Source organism: Lodderomyces elongisporus, chromosome 5, assembly GCF_030384665.1.
Source record: "Lodderomyces elongisporus chromosome 5, complete sequence".
In the NCBI taxonomy this organism is placed as follows: Eukaryota; Fungi; Ascomycota; class Pichiomycetes; order Serinales; family Debaryomycetaceae; genus Lodderomyces; species Lodderomyces elongisporus.
Window position 1 is genome coordinate 17,939 of NC_083677.1, and position 21,468 is coordinate 39,406.

The 21,468-nt window shown below is 39.7% G+C and overlaps 2 protein-coding genes across 2 annotated transcripts; one reads left to right on the top strand and one right to left on the bottom strand. All coding sequences in view use genetic code 12, as the record gives it.

Annotated features, from left to right (window-relative positions):
* Positions 1-4,627: 4,627 nt before the first annotated feature.
* On the top strand, positions 4,628-5,881 carry PVL30_003886 (uncharacterized protein; the record flags this gene model as incomplete). Its single annotated transcript, XM_061119507.1, has 2 exons — positions 4,628-4,631; positions 4,827-5,881. 2 exons carry the CDS (start codon positions 4,628-4,630, stop codon positions 5,879-5,881), a joined length of 1,059 nt encoding a protein of 352 aa, XP_060975490.1.
* Positions 5,882-6,110: 229 nt separating this feature from the next.
* On the bottom strand, positions 6,111-21,194 carry MDN1 (AAA ATPase midasin; the record flags this gene model as incomplete). The annotated part of the gene is made up of 1 exon (XM_001528784.2): positions 6,111-21,194. The coding sequence occupies one exon, from the start codon at positions 21,192-21,194 to the stop codon at positions 6,111-6,113; it is 15,084 nt and encodes a 5,027-aa protein (XP_001528834.2).
* Positions 21,195-21,468: the final 274 nt, after the last annotated feature.

Sequence of the window (21,468 nt, forward strand, 5' to 3'; positions counted from 1 at the left end):
ACTTGCCAAATTAAGTGCAACGTCAGATCACCAAAATCAACTTGCTGACGATTCCACTGATCCACAGCGGAAAAGTCAGCGCCGAGTACGTACTAGTAAATTGACCATACTAGACAAACAGGCTGCATTTAAAGACGCCATGAAACATAACTTCTTCGTGTTCATGGATCTTTCCAAGTATTTGGGAATGCATGATGATGCTCGAGCCATGATGAGAGAGAGTACTAAAGCTATGTTGGTTGACAGAGATGTCTTACAGAAGGCACTTAAGGATGGTATTGCCAAATTTCAGAAGAAACCAGTCGTTACTGAAGTAAATCAGACGACCACTTCCAAGGGTTTCCACCAACCAGGTGTCACTCAAGAACTACTCTGTTTCCCCGCATCCATACATGGCCGTAGGATTGAGATGAAATATGATACAGCGGCCCAGTTGAGTTTGATCAACCCGCAAACACTAAAAGGATTACCAATTAAGCCTTTTCCCTTGAGTCAGCCAGTACTTGTGCAAGGTGTTAATAATGACACCAAAGCAATTACTCAAGGAGTGTTTTTAGATATTACTATTCATTTCATTTCCTTACCTGCAATCCTCTATTTGCATGAGCAAATCCCTGTTGGTCAGGTACTACTCGGGTTGCCATTCCAAGATGCGCACAAACTCTCCATTGGGTTTACTGATGATGGTGATAAACGAGAGTTACGTTTCCGCGCGAATGGCAACATTCATAAATTCCCTATTCGCTACGATGGGGATTCTAACTACCACATCGATTCATTTCCATCTGTCCAAGTGAGTCAAACCGCCGTCATTCCTCCCCTTTCAGAGATGCTTCGACCTGCATTCAACGGGTCCAGGGCGAGCGAAGATGATATTCGGTATTTCGTGGACCAATGTGCTGAGGTGTCTGATGTCTTCTACATTAAAGGTGGAGACCCTGGCAGACTTAAGCCTGAAATACACCCTCCCGTTCGTATCAACTTGCGAGATCCAAATGTTCACTGGCGGATGAAATCGATCCCATTAGGATCTAAACGTACCGCCGCAGTGGAGATTCTCCAAGAAATGATACGACAGGGACAATTGGTCTATAGTGATGCGACTTATCGGAACCCATGGTTTCTCATAAGTAAGAAGGATGGAAGGCATCGATTGTTGATTGACCTTCGGGAACTCAACAAAAATGTGGAGTTGGAAGGGGGTCACCCACTCTCTGTGGATGACCTCACTACAGAGATTAGTGGTTGTTGGTTTATCAGTACTATTGATGTGCAGAATGCGTATTTTCAAATACCATTGGATGCTGCTACTAGTGATGTTACCAGTTTTAACAGCCCGTTAGGTTTGTTGAAGTATGCTGTGCTTCCTCAAGGATATATCAATTCAGTAAGTGAGTTTAGTTCTATCTTACAAAAGATTTTGAGCCCAGTTGCGAAGGATGTGATGTGTTTTATTGACGACATTGCCATCGTGGGTCCTAAAGTAGATGAACTTGCCGCCTCACTGGTTCGAGAACATCTAGATAAGATTGTCGAAGTGTTCCGTCTTCTAACCAATGCTGGCTTGAAGATTAACCCTGCGAAGTTAAAGATCGCTGTACCTGAATGTGATTTTCTTGGATACCATATTTCACCTGCGGGTAAAACGTTAATTAGGGGTCAAGTGGATGCATTATTGAAATACCCACTCCCTAACACGGTAAAACAGCTAGAAAGTTTCCTTGGCTTGGTCAATTATTACCGACAGTTGATTGTAGGGCATGCTGAATTGACTGCTCCCCTCTACAACTTGATCAATCAAGCAAGGAAGGAACCCAAGCATCAGATTCATTGGGATCCTACAACTAAGCGGTTTTTCCACCAAATCATCACAGTACTAACCAACCAACCGATTCTCCAACCCCTTAATTTTAAGGACCTCATTACTGTCCACACTGATGCTTCGACAGATTCTTGGGGTGGTGTGTTGCAAAACACCAATGCGGCTGGAGAATCAAAACTAGTCCTGTGCTATTCTGGAAAGTTCCATGGTTCTGAGAAGAACTATACTATTTACGAAAAGGAACTTTTCAGTATTTATAAGACGTTTGACGCAATCCATCCACTCTTGTTTGGATTTACTGGGGTCATTCATTTGTACTGTGACAACAAAGCTCTTGTCCTTGTGATGAATAAACCACTTGATAATTCACACTTTGTAAATCGGGTTTACAAATGGTTGAACTTCATCAGGACCTTCAACTATCAGATCCATCACATTGATGGACTGAAAAACATCATTGCCGATGCTCTTAGCCGATGCCACACGTCTACTCCGCAGACTGATCATTATGAGGTCAGGGAAGCTATTGCCGAGTTTAGGGCGAAGTTGGATCCTAAAGTACTAGCAGAAGTTAATGTTGTTACCATTGAAGCTGAGCCTAATAACAGTTATAAGAAGATCCCACTTCAAGCGCTTAGAAAGTACCTTGAGGCACGTACCATTCCCGTTTCACACAACGCACCTGCTGACGCCAGACGTTTCATCAACCGCGCACTAGAGTTCTATTTACATGATGGAATCCTTTACAAGTTGGGTCGGACCGGTTCATACACTCGACGCGTCGTTTATGAGAACAATCAGGTTGAACACATATTCAATCTTGCTCATAGAGATCGTGGTCACCCAGGAGTTGAGACTACGTTCAACCTAATAAATACTGGATTCTACATTCCGAACCTCTATCGCAGACTTGCCGACTATATCAAACGGTGTGTTTATTGTCAAAAGGACCAACCTGCAACTAGGCAGCGGGATCCATTGTACTTGAACTACCCGGCTGGTATGTTTCATACAATCGTCTGTGATTGCGTTAAGCTCCGTGACGCTACTGTTGTCGTTGCACGTGACGAATTTCTGGGATGGGCCGAAGCTCAGGTTTTACCCAAGGTTACTGCAGAGGCAGTAGCCGACTTTATTTATTCAAACTTTATTGCTCGTGTAGGAACCTTTAGTGTTTTGAAAACCGACAATGGTCGCGAATTTCACAATGAGGTCCTCCAGCAATTGCTCTCAAATTATGGCATTTCTCCATCTTATTCTGTACCGTACCATCCGCAGGGGAATGGGATGATCGAAGCGTCGCACAAGCGACTTATCAGATTCATCAAACTGGTTCCAGAGAATAAGAATTTGAGCAAAGTTTTGAATGCTGCATTGTGGGTGGATCGTACTACGGTTCGTAAACGTACGGGATTCACACCACAATACTTGGTTTTTGGATTTGAAGGTAATAATCTGCTCCAATCATTGATGCAAACGCCACCTGATATACAACAATACACGGAGGACGAACTATTCAAGTTCCGCGTTGGTCAGTTTTATTTCCGTAAACAACAGGAAAACTCTGCTAAGGAAACTCAGCGTCGCGATCGGGATCATCAGAAGGAAGTTTTTGACAAACGTTATGACACTAATGTACCGATCAAGAAAGGAGACTTAATCCTAGTTTACGATGCTGCTACCAACAAGATGGGCTTGAATTGGTCGGGTCCTTTCGTTGTCCGGAAGGTGCTGTCGAGGATTTACCATCTTAGTAACCTCCAAGGCATTCCAATGAAGCGTCAGTATACTAGGGAGATGTTAAAACCGTTTGTTGCCGCTCCGCTTAATACTACAAAATGATTTCCTACTTTGCAGGGGGGGAGGCCACAACGGTTATCATCATTATTGTACAGTTACTTTACCCCAAATCAATTTTTTCCGAAACACAATAAAAAATGGCCGTATCGCTCATTCAGACTCTGAAGGGGGGGAGGATGTCACAGTGCGACACACACTGGACGCTCTGTGCCCTCGTTTCCACTAAGTGAATATTTGGAACATATTGCACGACATGGAAAACTTGAAACTTCAAACAAGATGAGTTTATATAAATAGGAACGAGAAGTGGTAAAATTAACTTATCACTATTATATAGAAAGATCGGTTAAATACATAATTTATACGGTCAACTACATTGAACACAAATCACTAGGTGAACGTGCAGAGTGTATACTCTCACGATTCTCCTTACTAGTGACTTTGTATGAGACAATTTACTCTCTTAACTTATGAGCATTGAGACCTTTATAGGTGCGATCATTGACAATTACACTTAGTTGGAATATAGCCTATCAAGTCACGAACTCAAACCGCTGGTATCGGTGAGCTACCAGCTCAAACCGATGCTCAGCAGTCGTACACTTGTCACTTGTGACAGTGCTATGCGACAATCACCTTTATAATTAAAACACTTGTTTTTCTACTCTTCTCCCCCTTTTTTTTTTTATTCCTCCTCTTCCTCCTCTTCCTTCTTTTCTTTTCTTTTACCATTTTTTTTTAATCTTTGAATCATCAAAACATTTCCAGCTTCTCAACTGATAGCTAGGTACTTGCATCACTTCCACTATAACTACTTGGACTTTCACACAACTTCCGAAATCTTTAATCTTTCAAGGCGGCAAAAGAAAAAGTACATCACGTGTATTTCAATCAACTCATTAGCATAAAGAACAAGCATACTTCATACCCCTCCCAATTTATTCACTTCAATCAAAACAACTTTTCATTTAGTCACTGCAATTTTAAACAAACAGTACATATAAGATGCGTTCATTTGAAAAAGCTGGCACCGTTGTACAAGCTTTACAAAAACAATCGATACGTAGCCACAGTTTACTCCATCCTCGCCAGTCACGTCTACGCACTCATTGCACTTGCTCACAATCCTATATATTTTCCCACAAACAAATCTACAAACGACTAATTCAAACTCAAGTGAGAAACTATTCATCATATTTTCAAGGTGCACGTAATTTCTTTCTTGGCTTCAACGAACCAGAAGAAGATCGAGGGCCAGTTGACGAAAGTATACCCTATGTTAAGTACCCCTTATTCACCAGGGAGCAGCTCAAAAGTATTGCCAAGGACAAGTTCAAGTTTGATTTCGGCTATGCATCATTTGGTTTCCACTCTGATTCTATTGTCCCCTCGATCAACTCCTTAAGTGATCTTACAGATCCTACCCAGCTCAATTCCTTGCTTCCGAGGAGAAGACCTCATGGGTCACCAAGCGATACGCTCAGTATCAAGGCAGGTGATGACACTATGCTCGTATCTCCCTCCGTGCTTGCTATTGCTGATGGAGTTAGTGGTTGGGAGACAGATGGTGCATTGGCCGACTCTGGCATTTGGTCGAGATCAATCGTTGAGACATTTAGTCGATTAATGACCGAGTACAAGATCAGCCATACGCCGCATCATTTGAAAAGAAGAGATATAGAAGAAATCTTGGATGATTCGTTCTTGCACACCTCGCATTTGATGGATTTGCAAAAATTAAAAGGCTCATCAACATTGATCTTGGGTATGTTGAGCGGGGACAGGTTTTTGATGATCAGTATTGGTGACTCCAAAATCTTCATCATCAGAGACAATGAGATAATCTTGACCAATGAGGAATCTGGTGATGGTCTTTGTCCAACGCAGATTGGAACAAACACAATGGCGCGCATGCCTTCGGATTTTGCATGGATCGAGCTGTTCAAATTAAAAGAGAATGACTATGTGCTTGTATGCTCGGATGGAATTACAGACAACTTGTACGAGTGGGAGATATTGAACTACTTAAATGAGTTTATCAATACCAAAAAGAATAATATGAAGACTGTGGCAAACAAGTTGTTAATCAAGGCAAAGGAAGTTGCATTTGATGATTATGCATATACACCATACAATGAGAAAGTTAATAAGGCATTGAGTAAAGGCACATCGGGTAAGGGATCCCACCATCACAGCTCAGGTGGTAAGGTTGACGACATGTCCATTGTCGTTGCCAAAGTTGTTAAAAACACAAATTAAAAGATTATTGCATATTTTTTTTTTCTTCACATTTATTCTTAGTTTCATTTATAATTACATTTTTAATTCAAATTTTAATTTCATTTTAATTACATTTTTTAATTTCTTTTTGATTCTTTTAATAACTCTAACGATAATATTTTTATTATACTTCTATTAATGTAAACAACTACTTCTAAATGAAAAAAAATAACCCAAAACCGAAAAATTAACAAAATTATACCTAAATTTATACTGTAGAAGAAATCTCTGCAAAATACTGTCTCAAAATTGTTGACAACATCTCGGGCAACTCGTTAATGTTCTTCACCACAACGTAAAACTCAAAGGGGAAACTGTCGAGGTACTTGTCAACCTTCAATTTCAACTCTCCCGTAGTAGGATCAGCCTCGTATTTCACTTGCTGCATGTCCATGATTGATTCCTTCAGGTTTATTCCATCAATGACAACAAACACCATCATAATCTTTTCATCACGGGCTTTTCTCACCATTTGCAAGATGGAGTCATGGCTTTCACAAACACCATCACTTAGGATTATTTGCAATTGCCACAAGTCAGCCTTGTTTTCAAAACTTTGTGCTTCAAAGATTTTCAAAGATTTTTTACACAATGCCTTGATATCTGTCTTTGACTGTTTGAAATCAAACCATTGGAAGACTTTGGCTCCATTCTCACTATTGGCATTAAATGGCTTGTCAAATGGATGAACAACTTTAACATCCTCACCGAATCGAACAATAGATAACCCACCACTCTCCAACTGACTCAATGCTTTTGAAACCAAAGCAATACTGTGGAATGCCAATTTATCAGAGTTGCTCTCAGACATCGACTTGGAATCATCAACAGCAATCATGATTTGGTACTGTCTCTTTGAAGGTTTGGTTCTACGCAACCAAATCTTATCCTTCTTGAAATCAGACGCAATATAAGGAATGATCCGTTTCATGTTCAACCTCTTACCTGTCTTGTAGTCACCTCTTAGCTTTGTGCTCAACGTGGGCTCCAAAATAAGTCTCAATTGCTCACATAATCCCGAGGCTAATTCCTGAGTAGCAAGCTCACTAGATTTCCATAATTCCCTAGCTTCTTCCAAAGGTATTGGTGGTAATTGAGGCTCTTGATTGAACTTTTGAAGTTGATGTTCACCAATTTCCTCATCTTCATCGTCATCACTAAGCTCTTCGTCAATATCCATTTGCAGTGGATCAATCTTTTCCAAATCATCTGACAGGTCCTCTTCCAATTTAATGGCTTGTTCACCACCATCAAGATCATTAGCTTCATTTTCACCGCCAACATCAGCATCATCATCATCACCTTCATTGTCTTCATCACCTTCAGCTGCTTGATCTTCTGGTTGCTCTTTCTCATTAAACGGCCTTTCATTTTGAATATCCTTATCGTCCCCGTTATCATCTTCATCTTCATCATCAATAGCCATGTTGTCGTCAACTTTTTGTGCTTGATCTTGGTTTGCACTGCCTAGAGCTTGCAAGTCTTTGTCATTACTAGAAACAGGATCATGTTGCAATTCATTCATATCCTCACCAGCTTTTTCATCAACATCTTCTTGATCCTCCAATTGAGCTTCAAGAATGTCTTGATGACGACGATGAAACTCTTTTAATGAATCACCCAACTCTTTCAATGATTCTTTAGCAGCTTCACGAGCCTCATCCTTAACAGCATTTTCATCATTTTCATCCTTTTCCTTTTCCTCTTGTTTATCCTTTTGAGCTTCACCTCCAAGTACACCTTGATCTTCTCCATTATTTTCTTCCACATTTTCTGCACCTTCTCCCGACTCACCCATGCTCTGGTTCGTTGCAGAATCCTTATCAACAGTATCTTGCTCAGCGCCCGCATCTTCACCTGCATCGCCACGTTCAGCCTTTTCAAACTCCTCATTTTTCTTTTCCTTTTCATCTTTTTCATCTTTTTCATCTGTTTGTTCCTCGGATTCTTCTGGAGCAGCCTCATCCTCACGTGGCTCTTCATCAACAGCAGTATCATTAGTTTCGGCATTTTCCTGTTCTGCATCTTCAACGTCGGACTCATTCTCACCATCAGCCTGTTCGTCCACCACATCTGAACTATCCTCCTTTTCTTGATCATCGTTTTCCGCTTGAACATCATCATCTTCCAAATCAAGCTTATCTTCCAAACCATTCTCTTCCACATCCTCATCATCCAGGTCGACATCCATCTCATCATCGTCGTCTCCATCCAAGTTCATATCTTCTGGCAAGTCCAATACTTCTGACTCTGGCACGTGGTCTTCCATTTTATCTCCTTGGTTATTATCAACTTCATCTTCTTGTTCACCAACATCTTCCTCTTCATCTCCTTCTTCATCTCCTTCTTCTTCTTCATTATCACCATCTTTATCCGGTTCATTCTCCTTGTCATCACCTGCTTGGTTCAGATCCTTCTTTTCATCGTCTTCAGCGCCACTCTCATTAGCTTCCATATTGTCATCATTGGTAGAATTCTCTGGCAATTTATCCGATTCCTTCTCCTTTTCATTCTTTGCTTCTTCATCCCACATTTTCTCATCAACGCTATTTGGATCGAGATCATCAATATCGTCAATCTCATCATCTAGCTCTTCCTCATCTTGGTCATCACCATCTTTATCGTCGCCTTCTTCATCACTTTGATCAGACAAGTTTTCAAGTTCTCCTGCCATATCGCCTTCCATATCCACTGCATCATTATTATCATCTTCGTCTCCATCATCATTGTCCTTTTGATCATCATTTGGCTTTTGCGCATCTTCAAGCAAATCCTCATCTTCCTCCACATCTTTAGAGTTATTCTGTACACCTTCACCATCACCAAGACCAGTACCATCTTGTAAGTTTTGATCCTGCTTTTGTTCAGATGGAGGTTCAGGTGAGCAGAATCCTTTTGTAGCCAACGTGTACAAAGCAGATGCCAAATGATACGTGGTTTTGGCTAAATCTGTATAGTTCTCAGCACTCTTTTGAAGTACAATGGAACACAACTTGACATAATTTTCAACCAATGGCGATGTAAACGCACACAAGTGAGAAACCATATCGGAATCCAGTGGTGCAATTGAAGTGACCAGCTCAAGACATTTGGAAAGCTTTGAAATGATTGACTTTATGTGTGAGCTCTTTATAAAGCTTGCAACCTTCTCTTGCTTCAATAACAACCAGTTGTCATCTTCTTCAGAAATCTCAGTATCAGAAACTTGACAAATCTTTTGACAAGAAACAAGTATCATTGAAGAAAGATCTCTAAATTCACGTTCACAATCTTCAATTGTTGTTTCGTAACCTGCAGAAATTGAACCATCTTCAATCTTTAGTGAAATGCCACTCGAAAATTCCTGGTTCATCCAATCCAATATGACATCAGCAACAAATGCAAATGACAAATGCTCTTGTTTCCAAGTATTCAAAACCTCGCGGATATTAACAAGGAAATTCTCATAGTTCACAATGGCTTCTTCAACCTCATCAGTTAAAATTGCACTGTTTGTATTGCTATTGCTCAACTCATTTATCTTTACAAGAATCTGGTCAAATGCATTTGTGTTGGCCTTGTGGTTGAAATAGTTGATTGAATTCAATGTGGATTTAGCATACTTCACAAGTTGTTCCAACCATGTCTTTGTTTCATTTATCGCAGTCTGTTTATTCTTTAACAAACTTCTTCTGTGACCCTTAGGTACAAATTGTTGACGGTTTGCTGCCATTCTTGCACAAACCAACAAATTCAGATAGACTTCATTAAGCTTGGCATATTCAGTAGCATACAGATTCAAAGGTAAACGCTTAACAACCAACATGTGGATCAAGTTTTCAATTGCCGCAAGTCCCTTATCAACATCCGTTATAGGAACGTCTTCAGCTGGGTTAGATGCAGAGCTTCTGAGACGTGGAAGCAAATCCATCAATCTGAAAAAGTCAGTATCGCATCCTACCAAACACGTATCATTAAAACTGGTGGAATTTGCAAGTATCAAAGTGACAGAGCCTTGAGTAGCTTGGATATCTGAACGGAAACTAAGCTTTAAACCGCAACGTCTAACATCACGCAAAGTGTCACTAAGCAACTTTCGTTTTTGATTCTTGAGAGCTGCAACAATCTTCTTGTTATTTTCAGTAAGCTGTTTAGGAGTTTCTTTTCGAAGTGCTTCCATCTTTTCATGTAAATCATTTGCAAATTCAAGGAATGGCGGGAATGAACTAGACTCGGCCTTGTTTGTATAAATACCCAAGTTATGAATAACGACATTCAAGTTTTGTAATCTCGCAGGTCTTTGTGTCCAAGAGCTAATATCAGCAAGTTTGGCTCCCTCCATAATTGGAACTGATTGTTCAATACGGTGAAGCTTATTCACATGTGCAGACTTATTCAGTGTTTCCAATGACAATCCAGTTTCAACGAGTGGCTGAACTGGTTCACTCAAAAGCAGACGGTATTTTCTAACAATTTTGAACAATGCAGTATGCGACTTGCGTGCACTTTGTTTTAAAGCATCAATATTGACATCTTTCCAACTAGCTAACAAAATCACTTCTGAAATTTCTTTTTGCAAAAGTGCTCGACCAGCACTTAATTTTTCGGCAATAGTAGAGCCAAATTGGACATAAAAATCAATACAATTCGATAATGCATCAACTGTAATCTTACTGTTTTGCAATGTCTTTGCATGGTTTCTAAAAGCTTGCAACAAGCTCAAACGACTTGAAAACTCTCCCATAGTCATATTACTCAAAAAGGTGTTCAAAGCAGCTGTTAATTTCACAGCATGGTCCTTATCAGCATCACCTTCAATTATAGGAATAATGATTACCTCCAACAAGTGGAACCACCAAAGGCCAACTTTTTGGCCAAGACTTTCTTCTTCAAACTTGAACAATGAGTTCCAAGTAGATAATTCCAATTTTCTCCACGACACAATTAACTCGGTCAACTGGTTGTATTGAACTTCTAAAGATGTTTGCTTTGATGAATACTTTTGCCACTCAGCAATGAAGTAGTAGATTTGTTCTACTTTTTGCAAAAACCTACCCAATGGCAATCCAATAGGAAAACTTGAGAATTCACGACATGCTGACGCAATGCTCTTTAAAGTAGCATGGTCGGGCCATTCCTCCAACAAGTATTTCACCTTGAGATAAACACTTTGAATAGTTTGTGCGGCTTTTTGCACTTCAGTTGGATTGCTATCTCTGTAGAAATGGAAACTGGTGTTGTCATTTTGCACAGAATCGGAATTTGGATTCTTCAGCAAAGCCATTGAATTAACGAGAGCTGCAACAGCAGAGGCACTAGTGCTTCCTTGTCTTAAATCATCTCCCGAAAGAATGTTCAACAAATCACAACCCATCTTGGTCAATTTGAGTGGAAAGTCCAGTGTGTTTAATTCCAGATGGAAGTGACTAATGTACAACTGAGCCAATTGTGAATACAACTTTTCAAACTTTTCGACTGCACTAGAACCACTGCCACTACCGCTGCCACTGCCACTACCATTACTATCGTTTTCAGCAGCCAATGTCACAACATCTTCGTAATCTGGGAACATGTTCTTAAAGTCGTCCTCATAATTCTCATCGGCATCTTTATACTTGAACCAGCTACCTTCTTCTTGTTTTGCTTGATCAGATTTCAACTTTCTGAGTGACCAACGGTAATAAAGCGACTTTGTAGCACCCAAAATAACATCATCACATGTCTCATGGTGCACCAATCCCAATTGCAAAAAGTAAACCAAGATTGACTCAGCTGTCGAGTTGTTGACATCCAAGGTCTTAATATAATCCTGAGCCTTGGCATATTCTGTAATCACTGCAGAAGGTTTCAAAATCTCTGATGTATTAACCAACCAGTCCTTATGTAAACTGTGCTTGCTCAATTCATTCTGTTCCACAGCAACTAAAGATAGACCAAAGTTTAAGCCATACAAGTATCCAATCAAAATATCGTTCAAATCAGCATACATTGGATAGTTTTGATTCAATCTAGAAACAAACTTGGAAATATTGTTTTGCATCAAGGCTAGTTTACTGCTTGCAGTCGACCTGTCTCCATCACTTTTGTTGTTGTTGCTGCTCAAACCATGGAGCAAGTCTTCTATTGTATTCAAATCAAGCGACGATTCAACAATTGCATTCCATTCTTCAAAGATTGCATCTATTGATTCTTCACTTCGATAGACTTTTGGTCTTTCTGGAACTTTCAATGCTGATGCTAATGGTTGAATGGTTGTCTCCAAAAACAATTGCTCATCTCCACTAATCACTTCCCTAGCGGATTGCCAAGACGCAAGCAACTTTATCACAAATTGGTTGTGATTGGTGTATAGTTTCCATTCAATGTATTCCTTAATAGCCGGATCGTTAGGCGTATTAGGCACATATAACAATGTCATTGCATAACTGAAAAAGATCCAAGCTTTTCCAAGACTTGTTGCTGTTGACTCGTTTGCTAAGTTTATAGCTGGAATAATGAATTTGGTAACCACATCGTGCACTTGCGATTCTAAGCCATGAGATGCACCAAAACTTGATTTTGAATCCAACTCTTCAACAATTCCAAGCGAACTCAAAACATTCTTGACCCAATCCAATAATACCTTTTTAAACACATTTACTTGTGAGGTGAGTATTGAAGGTGATGCATCCACAACAGAATAACCCAATAGTGAAATATCCTTTATAATGTTTTGATATTGTCCAACAGCAACGTTAGGTAATGCACCTACTCTTTGCAATGCCGAGGTAACCATACTGCTGGTGAAAAGTTCGTTTACACCTACCTTATCGCTTGCAGTATCAAATAGTGAACTCAAAATGCGAGGATAAGGTCTATGTTCATCAGTAGCACCAATCAACGATTTCAATGATCTATCGGAAGAAACATAAAATTGAAGCAATTTGCTTTTTTCGCCAGTACTTTCCAAAACATCACAGATGTATGTGAATTGGTCACTTAGCAATCTTTGTGGAAGGTCTTGATACAAACTGACATTTTGCTTTAATGACTCCAAGGTAGATGTACTCTTTGCAATAATCGATTCTATTGCAGTATACTCATAATCACCGCGAAGAATGGTTTTGTAAAGATCTTCTATTGATCCCGCCAAAGCAGCAATCATAGGAGCCTCATCATAACTTTGAAACTTTGCGACTTCGTCAAGACTCTTCATGGTTCTGTATAAAGCTTGCATTAATGTCCATCCTTGTAAAGTTGATGGATATTGACCTCTAAACCTGTCCCAAACTTTATCCATCGCAAAGCCTCTTGCAGAAGATAAAGAGACCATTGATGAGTTGTTAGTGGCTGACACTACTAGACCAGAATTGTCGCTAATATCAACAATTTCCTCATTGCATTCGCACCAATCAACAATCAAGTCTTTCAAGACTTTTGCTTTTGCTAAGTTGTTTTGATATGAAGTTTCAATCATCAATAAAGCAATGCTTAAAAGGTTATGCACTGGTGCAAAAATAAGAGTCTTGAATTGGAAATCCAGCTTTGAAAGCACTGCAAAAATAAACTCAACAACTTTTTGCAAAACCACAAACGTGTCATCACGCTTTGAGTCGAACTTGATATTTCTACCTTGTATGATAGCTGCTGATCTTTCCAAATACGACAATTCATCAATCTTTTTGTTTAAAGAGTTCATTTCGATGCGGCTCATAGTAACAGCCAACTTTTGCACCTCATTCACCACTTCGTACAACAATGTAGATTCACTGCTTTGTACAAGTGGAAACTCCTGTGAAAATGTTGACACCAATGCCAAATTGACTAATGGGTGTAATGATTGATCTTGGGCATAATTGACTGCTTGATTAACAACTTCACTTGAAACGGTATCTACTTTGCCGTATAATGTCTCAACAACTGAACTTAAACCGAGTTTGAGGAAAAGCGCCACACTTTCACTAATTTGCTTAAATGCATTACTCTCATCAACAAATTCGGAGCACAGGTTCACCAATTGCAAGACTGATTCAAATTCATTCAAGGATCTCAAACTCAAAAGTGACCAAATCGAAGTGTTTTCCACATCCGAGGCAGCACTGAGAATAGTATCAAACACTAAGCTCAAGTTTCTCATATTTGTATTGCGGTCAAATGAATATATAGCTGTAGGTGGCTTTGCAGACTTTTGGACAATATTTTCCCCGATTGCCAAATTTCCAAGTACTCGCGAGTCAAATTTGGTCATTCTGTCTTCCAACAGGGCCATATAAACTTCAATACCTCTATTACGCATGGCACGCGACAATTCACCGTATTTTGGATTCACGGTTAAGAATAAACGGAAATTTGGATGTGGTTTAACAACACGTGGCTCACCATCGCTATTAGTGCACTCGTTGATCAGCAATGTACCGTTGGTCTCCAACAAAGAATTCAACCTATCCAAAACTGAGGGAGGACACAAGTTGGCATTATCAAGAACAATCCAGTGACCATTTTCAATTGCTTGGATAAGTTGTCCATCAAACCACTCAAACTTGAGAGTGGTTTTACCCATTTCATGCTTGAATCTCAAAACACTATCGAAAACCTCATTGGAAAGAAATTGTTTAACCAGTTCCATTCTCAGAATCAATACATCTGTCTGTTCAAGTGTGATAAGACTTGAAGATATATCAGCTATCAACTTCAATGCAGCTTCAATAACAATAGATGATGGCGCATGTGTTGCTCCGTCACGAATGCTTGTGATGATTTGCTCATTTAATATATTCGATAATTCGGCCAAAAATGAATGGAATTGTCTAACTATATCCGATTGCTCGTATCCACCAAGAATATCCATGGCATCTACTTCGCTATTCATTGAAAATTCTTCTAGTTTCGCACCAAGCAAGTTTGCAAGGTATCTCACCAAACTAGTCTTTCCCGAGCTCGTGGGACCTGTTAAAATCAAGGGAATATTGTGAGCAACACTTCGAAGCGCCGTCTCCAAGACTTTGAAATTACACTGGAGTGGAAGCAAATCTTTTCCATTATCGTATTGGAAAAGTTCATCACGCACACTGAGCGTATCTCCGAATTGAACAGTATCCTGAGTAATGTTAAAGTAGTTATCTCTCTTTGTGCTTGATCCAAAAACATCTTCAAACAAACGCAATGCTCTATCCCTGTCTTCTTGAGTCCTAAACCTTTGGCAAATGATCATATCAATAAAAGCTGATAGTCCAATTTCTTGATTAATACTCCTTGAAGTGTACAACGTCAACCATCTAAGCGAGTCTCTCAAGTTGAATTCCCATGGTGATCCTAAATGACCCCAACGTTTGTGCTTGACTACTTCATACTCAATCTGCGACATAAACTTGATCAATTTGACACCATCTTCTTTAGGAATTTGTGGATACAAGTGTTGCAAAATCAAGTGAAGATCTTCAGCTTTCAAGATATCCACATAAACAACACTAAAACGATTAACAAACGATTTTGGAAGACCTTTTCTACCACCACCCTGGTATTGTGGGTTTTGAGCTGCAAAAATTCTGAAATCAGCATGCTTTTTAAAGCTTCTATCAAGCTCAGGAATATAAGCTTCTCCTCTGTGGTCCAAACAAGCATTTAAACCTTCCAACACAGCCTGAGAAGCCAAGTTCATTTCATCCAAAAGCACCCAGTCTCCTCTTTGCATTGCCCTAAGGAATGGCGCATCTCTCCATACAAACTCACCAGCTGCTCCATCCTCCACAGGTGCATCCGATCCAAACAAATCAACCAAATCGGTTTGTTCAGATAAATTGATCCGCACTAATTCGTTTCCAGTAGCCTTTGCCAATGCTGAAACAAGACTTGTCTTTCCTACACCGGGACTACCTTCTAAAAGAATTGGCTTGTTCACTTGCATAGCACGAACTACTTTCATGGCATTGGAGGCTGTTGTAGGTGCTTCCAAGCTAAATCCAAGGGTATGTTTACTATTTCCGTCGTCGTCTTGGTTGGCAATCGGGATGGCAAATGGACCTGCTTGGAATGCTGTTTCGTTAACTTGCACAATAGTTTTACCATCAAGCTCACCACTTTCGAATTCGGCTCCGGTCAAATTTGCAAGCTTGACTAAACATTTGGATTTAGCAGATTCTAAAGAACTTTGATTCTCTGCCAAAAAGGCCGTGTTATTGGTCCCCAAAGCGTCAATGAAAACCATGGATGCACCATGATAAAGCGCAGTTAAGGAATCCAACTTTGGCTCACATGAATTCACAAACTCTACCCAAGCAAGTATATCTCTGAGCGAAATCACACCATTATTAGTAGACCCACCGCCAAACTCTAATCCGTACCATTCGGAAAATTGTACTATAGCATCAGCCAACTGTTTTGTCTTGAGACGAGCTTGTACAATTTGTTGCACATCGGCGTAATCTTCCATCGAAGGAACCCATATCTCTGTAAAACGGTTTCTCAACGCTGGTGAAAGTTCCTTTTTACCGTAATCACCACCGGGATTCATTGTTGCAAAAAATTTGAATGCTTCAGCAGCAGTAACTGCGGCATCATCACTACCCTTTTCTGCCAATAAAATGGTTCTCTCAGGTTCAAGAACAGAGTTGAGTCTTTCAAGCACAGAATCGTCAGCCAAAGAGATTTCATCCAAAAGGAAATAATCACCTGATTTCATAGCTTCAACTAAAGGTCCATCGTTCCATTGGAACAACACTGCAGATTTACAAAGGGTATCTTCAATGCTTTGAGCAAGCTCTTCGAAACCTTGAGGAATGTTATCTTTTTGTGATCTAAAATGTTTGATTTGAGTTTCCAAGCTCAACAGTTGAACATTTTCCAAGCCGATAGATGTCAAAAACTCCAAAAGTTCAGTTCTCAACTTGCTTTGTAATGCAGCTCTGTTTCTTGCAGGTCTCTGACTTCCAATTAAATCACCAGTTTCAGTGTTTTGATGAGCATTCAATGCAATCAATTTTTTCCTTTGCGCATCGGCAATAACTTGACAGATTGTTGTTTTACCACAACCTGTCTCACCAACCAACAACACAGGTTCATTATTTTGCATCGAGGAAAGCACCAAAACAGCTAAACGGCGCATGGCTTTAGTCCAAATCACTTGTTGAGCGCCTTTTTGAGCAACACTAGATATATCAAATTCATCATAGAATTTCTCCATATCAAGTTTCACTTTCATCACTTTTTCGATAACGCTTTGAACTTCTCTTTTTTCCTCGAGTTTTCGAACACGCTCAGCTAAAAGCATATATCCATTGATTGCCAATTGTTCATAACCAACTGCTTCTCGACTAGCCCATCGGAAAAGATCTCGTAGTGTGGCAAATGAATTCTTTTGCTCAAATAACCTTGTTGATTGTCTTTGAACACTCAATTCTCTGTAAACATCAACAATCTTTTTGGCGTATGATGGCGCAATTTGACATCTCAAATGAAGAATGGTTTCCAACTCATTTTGAGGAATATCATCAAAATGAAGTTCCAAGAATCTATTACGGAATGCTCTCGACAAGACTTTTCTTCCTCCATATAACCCTGGAGGGTTTTGAGTGGCAAACAACATAAAATCTGGATGTGGCTTAATCACTTTTTGTGTCTCGGGGATGAAAAGTTCTCTATTATCATCCAAAAGACGATTCAAAGCTTCAAGAACATCAGTTGGTGCCAAGTTCAACTCATCCAAAACAAGCCAGTACCCATTGCGTAAAGCTTCAACCAAAACACCTTCTTGGAAGACCAATTTGCCTGAAGAGTCACTAACGTATGTTCCTAAATACTCTTGCAAATCAGTATGTTCATGGTTATTGATTCTCATAAATTTGTGTCCAGTAATACTAGCCAAGTAACGAATCATGGATGTTTTTCCTGCAGAAGTTGGACCTTGGATAAGAACAGGGAATCTGCGACCAGAAGTAGCACGCACCAAGTTCAACAAGTTACTCTTGACGTATGGTGTAAGAATATAATCTGGTTGTTCTTGAATCTCGTAAGGTCCTCTTTTCATCCAATAATGTTGAAACTGGATATAACTTCCCAGGTTGGAGGAACTAGGACAAGCAGGAATGCTTGACATGACGGACTTTGCATTTTTCAACCTGTTAATGGTGTATTTTTCTATAATAGGCTTAAGAATCAGTGCCGAGTTGACATCCAACAAGGTCAAGAAAGTCATCGAGAATCCTTCAAACAAGGACCTCCTCAAACCGTAGATTGGAATTATGTCACTGACATAAGTCAATGTTCTTGACAAGGTACGGATACTAAAGTGTGGTCTTTGGTTTGCACCATCAACAATCTGATTCAGCTCAGACAAAACCTTGGCCTTCATATAAAGTTCAGCAACATCATTGACGACCCACTCATCACCAACAGAGTATCTGCCAATGTACTTGTCGATAATCGACAATAAATCTTCTAAATCCCTATCTGGAGACTGCACGTAGATCTCAGTGAACTGAGAACGAATACTGATCGGTAAATCTCTCTTACCAACATCAGTAGAGGGATTCATACATCCAAAAATACGGAACTCAGGATGTGCCTTAATTGGCTCAGTGTCTCCCCTATCGGTGAGCAAAATAGATCTTTGCGACAATTGTTCGTTTAACAAATCGGTGATACTCTCCAATGTATCTGGACTTGCCAAGTTGATCTCATCCAACAAAAGCCAATCTCCATCCCTAATAGCCTTAATCAATGAACCTTCAACGAAATCAAATATAAATGAGTTTTCTGACATCGATGATCGGATTTCAAACTCTTTCACCATATCTTGAAACTCATGCCATCTCTTGAGCAAAAAGTTTGGATCGATTTGGTGTGATCTTTGCTTCTTTCTTGGCGCACCATCTTCACTGTTTTCAGTGTTTGCTTTATTTACTGATTTTTCAAGGTAAGCAACTGCCATTTTGTATGCTTCTTGCCAGAGTCTTAAGACATTCTTCCATTGGCCATTGTTGAATGAACGGGTTAAAATTTTGTTAAACCTTTCATTCTTCTTTTCTGAAAACGTTGCCATAAAGATTGAACCAAACAATTCTTGAACTTGGATCGCCAAAGACTTTACATTCACTGGTTTATAACCTCCTAGCAAATCACCAGATTCCGTTTGTTGAGAAACGTTAATCACAGTTAATTTTTTGCCAACAAGTTTTGCAATTTCTTGCACCACAGTGGTTTTACCTGTACCAGTTTCTCCCACCAACAATACAGGCTCGGCCATACTGATGGCAACACCCACTTCCTCCATCAAATGGAGTGCATGGTTTGTTCTTGCAAATGATGAAACTGAAGAAGAGTGTCCCCTGCTCGATAATAATTGCTGACCAGTAGATTTTTGCACAGTTGCTCTTCCAACGCGTAAAGTATTTAAATCGTTCAAGAACCGAGGCTTGATTTTCAGCAAATACTGATTGACTCTGGAGCTGGGAACTCCAAGCTGTTCTCCAACATAGTTGATAAGCAATGTCAGCGCACGAGGCTCAGCTATAGTGCTTCCAAAACAAGCTATAGCTTCGGCAAATATCTCATCGTAGATAGAGCTATCCAATGGCTCGTTTGAGTCACGCACACCTCTTTGCTCTAACAATCGAGAACAACGAGAACAAAACTTCATGAGATCTTTTAACGAAATCGCTCTAATGGATTGGCCTTTGCTTAACGAGATAAATGATCTTTGGCTATAAAAGTCCAAAACGGCAGAGTAGCACTTTAAAAACGAGTCCAACAAGTTTGACAACAAGGGATACTTTGCAAACAAAATTACTCTTAATTCCTCATCACTTGGTGCAGCCAATTCAATAATTTTCCAAAATCTAGAACCAATCATATCCGGGATAATACTGCGGTCCCTAGTAGATCCATGTCCAGCTGAGTTACGAATGGTTGCAAAGAGTTGGAATCCATTCTTTGCATAAACGGTCTCGCCTCGTGAAGGAATATTCAACTGACGTTTTTCAAGCAACATCAAGAGCACCGAAAGAATTTCAGTTGGTGCTTGGTCAATATCCTCAATCAAGACCCACTTACCAGTTTCAACTGCAGTAGTGAGTACACCTTTATTCCAACGGAAACTTCCTGGCTTTTCTCCAGATGCATAAGTTCCAAGAAGCAACTTTGCATCCGTTTGCTCACCAAGATGAATCTTGACAATCGAGTCAGTATAGCACATATCGTGTGCCAATTTTTCAATAAAGAAAGATTTACTAGAACCAGCTGCTCCAACAAGCATCACCGGGTGGCTCTTTTGTAACTGTTTTGCAATTGAACGCAAAACGCTTACAGCATGAGAAGTTGGGACAAACTGGCTGGATAGCAGTACATTTGGAATCAGGTCACTAATCAATCTAGGCACCAAAACACCACATATGGAGGTAATAAAGTTTGTTGTAAGTGCGCTAGCATCGATTTCTATCAAGTTGGATGTGGATGATGCCTCATTGTTGAAATCACTGACTTTAGTTTCTAATTCGCCATTGTTTTCTATTTTCTCAATTTTTTCCTTTTCCTTTTCTTCCTGTTCCTCCTCTTCCTCTATGGTTGGCAAGTTTTTGAAATTGGCAATTCTTTTGGCCTCGAGCAAAGGGAGGTAATAGTAATTAACTGTTTCGCCCTCATAAAATGAGTCCAACTCGGTGCTTGCATTTGTATACTCTTGCAACATTTTGTTTTTCGAGGATTCAGACGCCAGTAGGTACAAGGCTAAGATCTGTACAATCAAATATTTTGATACTTGCAGAGTTGCACCTGATACATTTTGCTCATTTTCTTGCGCTTCTCCTTTTGATTTGACCATTTTGTACAAAACATCTGGGTTTATGTACCTCTTGAATTTGTCTGCATCGTATTGGAGTAGTCGATAAAAGGATAAAAGAATCTGCTCCAACTCAAGAGTACCAGGTTGAGCTTCAACCATGGCATTGCATATATCTTGACGTTGCAAGAATAATTCAAATAAACTAATGCACTCATCACATAAGTGAAGGAGTTTGGACAAAACTTGTAAAATGATTGAGCCTTTCACTTTATTCGTCTCCTTCTTGTACTTGTTGTATTCTTGCTCAAATGCGCCAGGAGATTGGATCCAACGTGCAATGAGATCTAAGAAAATTGGCTTGTAGCAGTAGTAAGCGAGTAACGGGTTTTCCAAGGCCGTCAAAGCCAAATTGTTCAAGTTATCTGAAGCGCTGATGTTGAAATCATACTTGAACCATTCGTCTTTTGGAAACAGTTTTCCTGGGTAGTTCAACTTGTAAACATTGTATTTCTGATTAATCTTTGTTGTATTTAGAAATACCGATGAATGGTTATTTTCCATTTCTAAAATGCTTACGGTGCAGTGTTTGTTAATGTTCAGTTAGGAAAGTAAAGAACCAACTAATGCTTTTCAATGGTCTTATGGTGTGTGTGTTTGTTTATATATATGAATGGAAATGTATATAGCTTTTTCTTTCCAAAATTTGTTAGGTAGTTTTCTACTATACTAAATTGTTTTTGGGAGAGCGATGGCTTGGGCGATGAGATGTATATTTTCATATTCTCATATTTTCATATTTTCATATTTTCATTTCACTTGATCGCTACCGTCTATA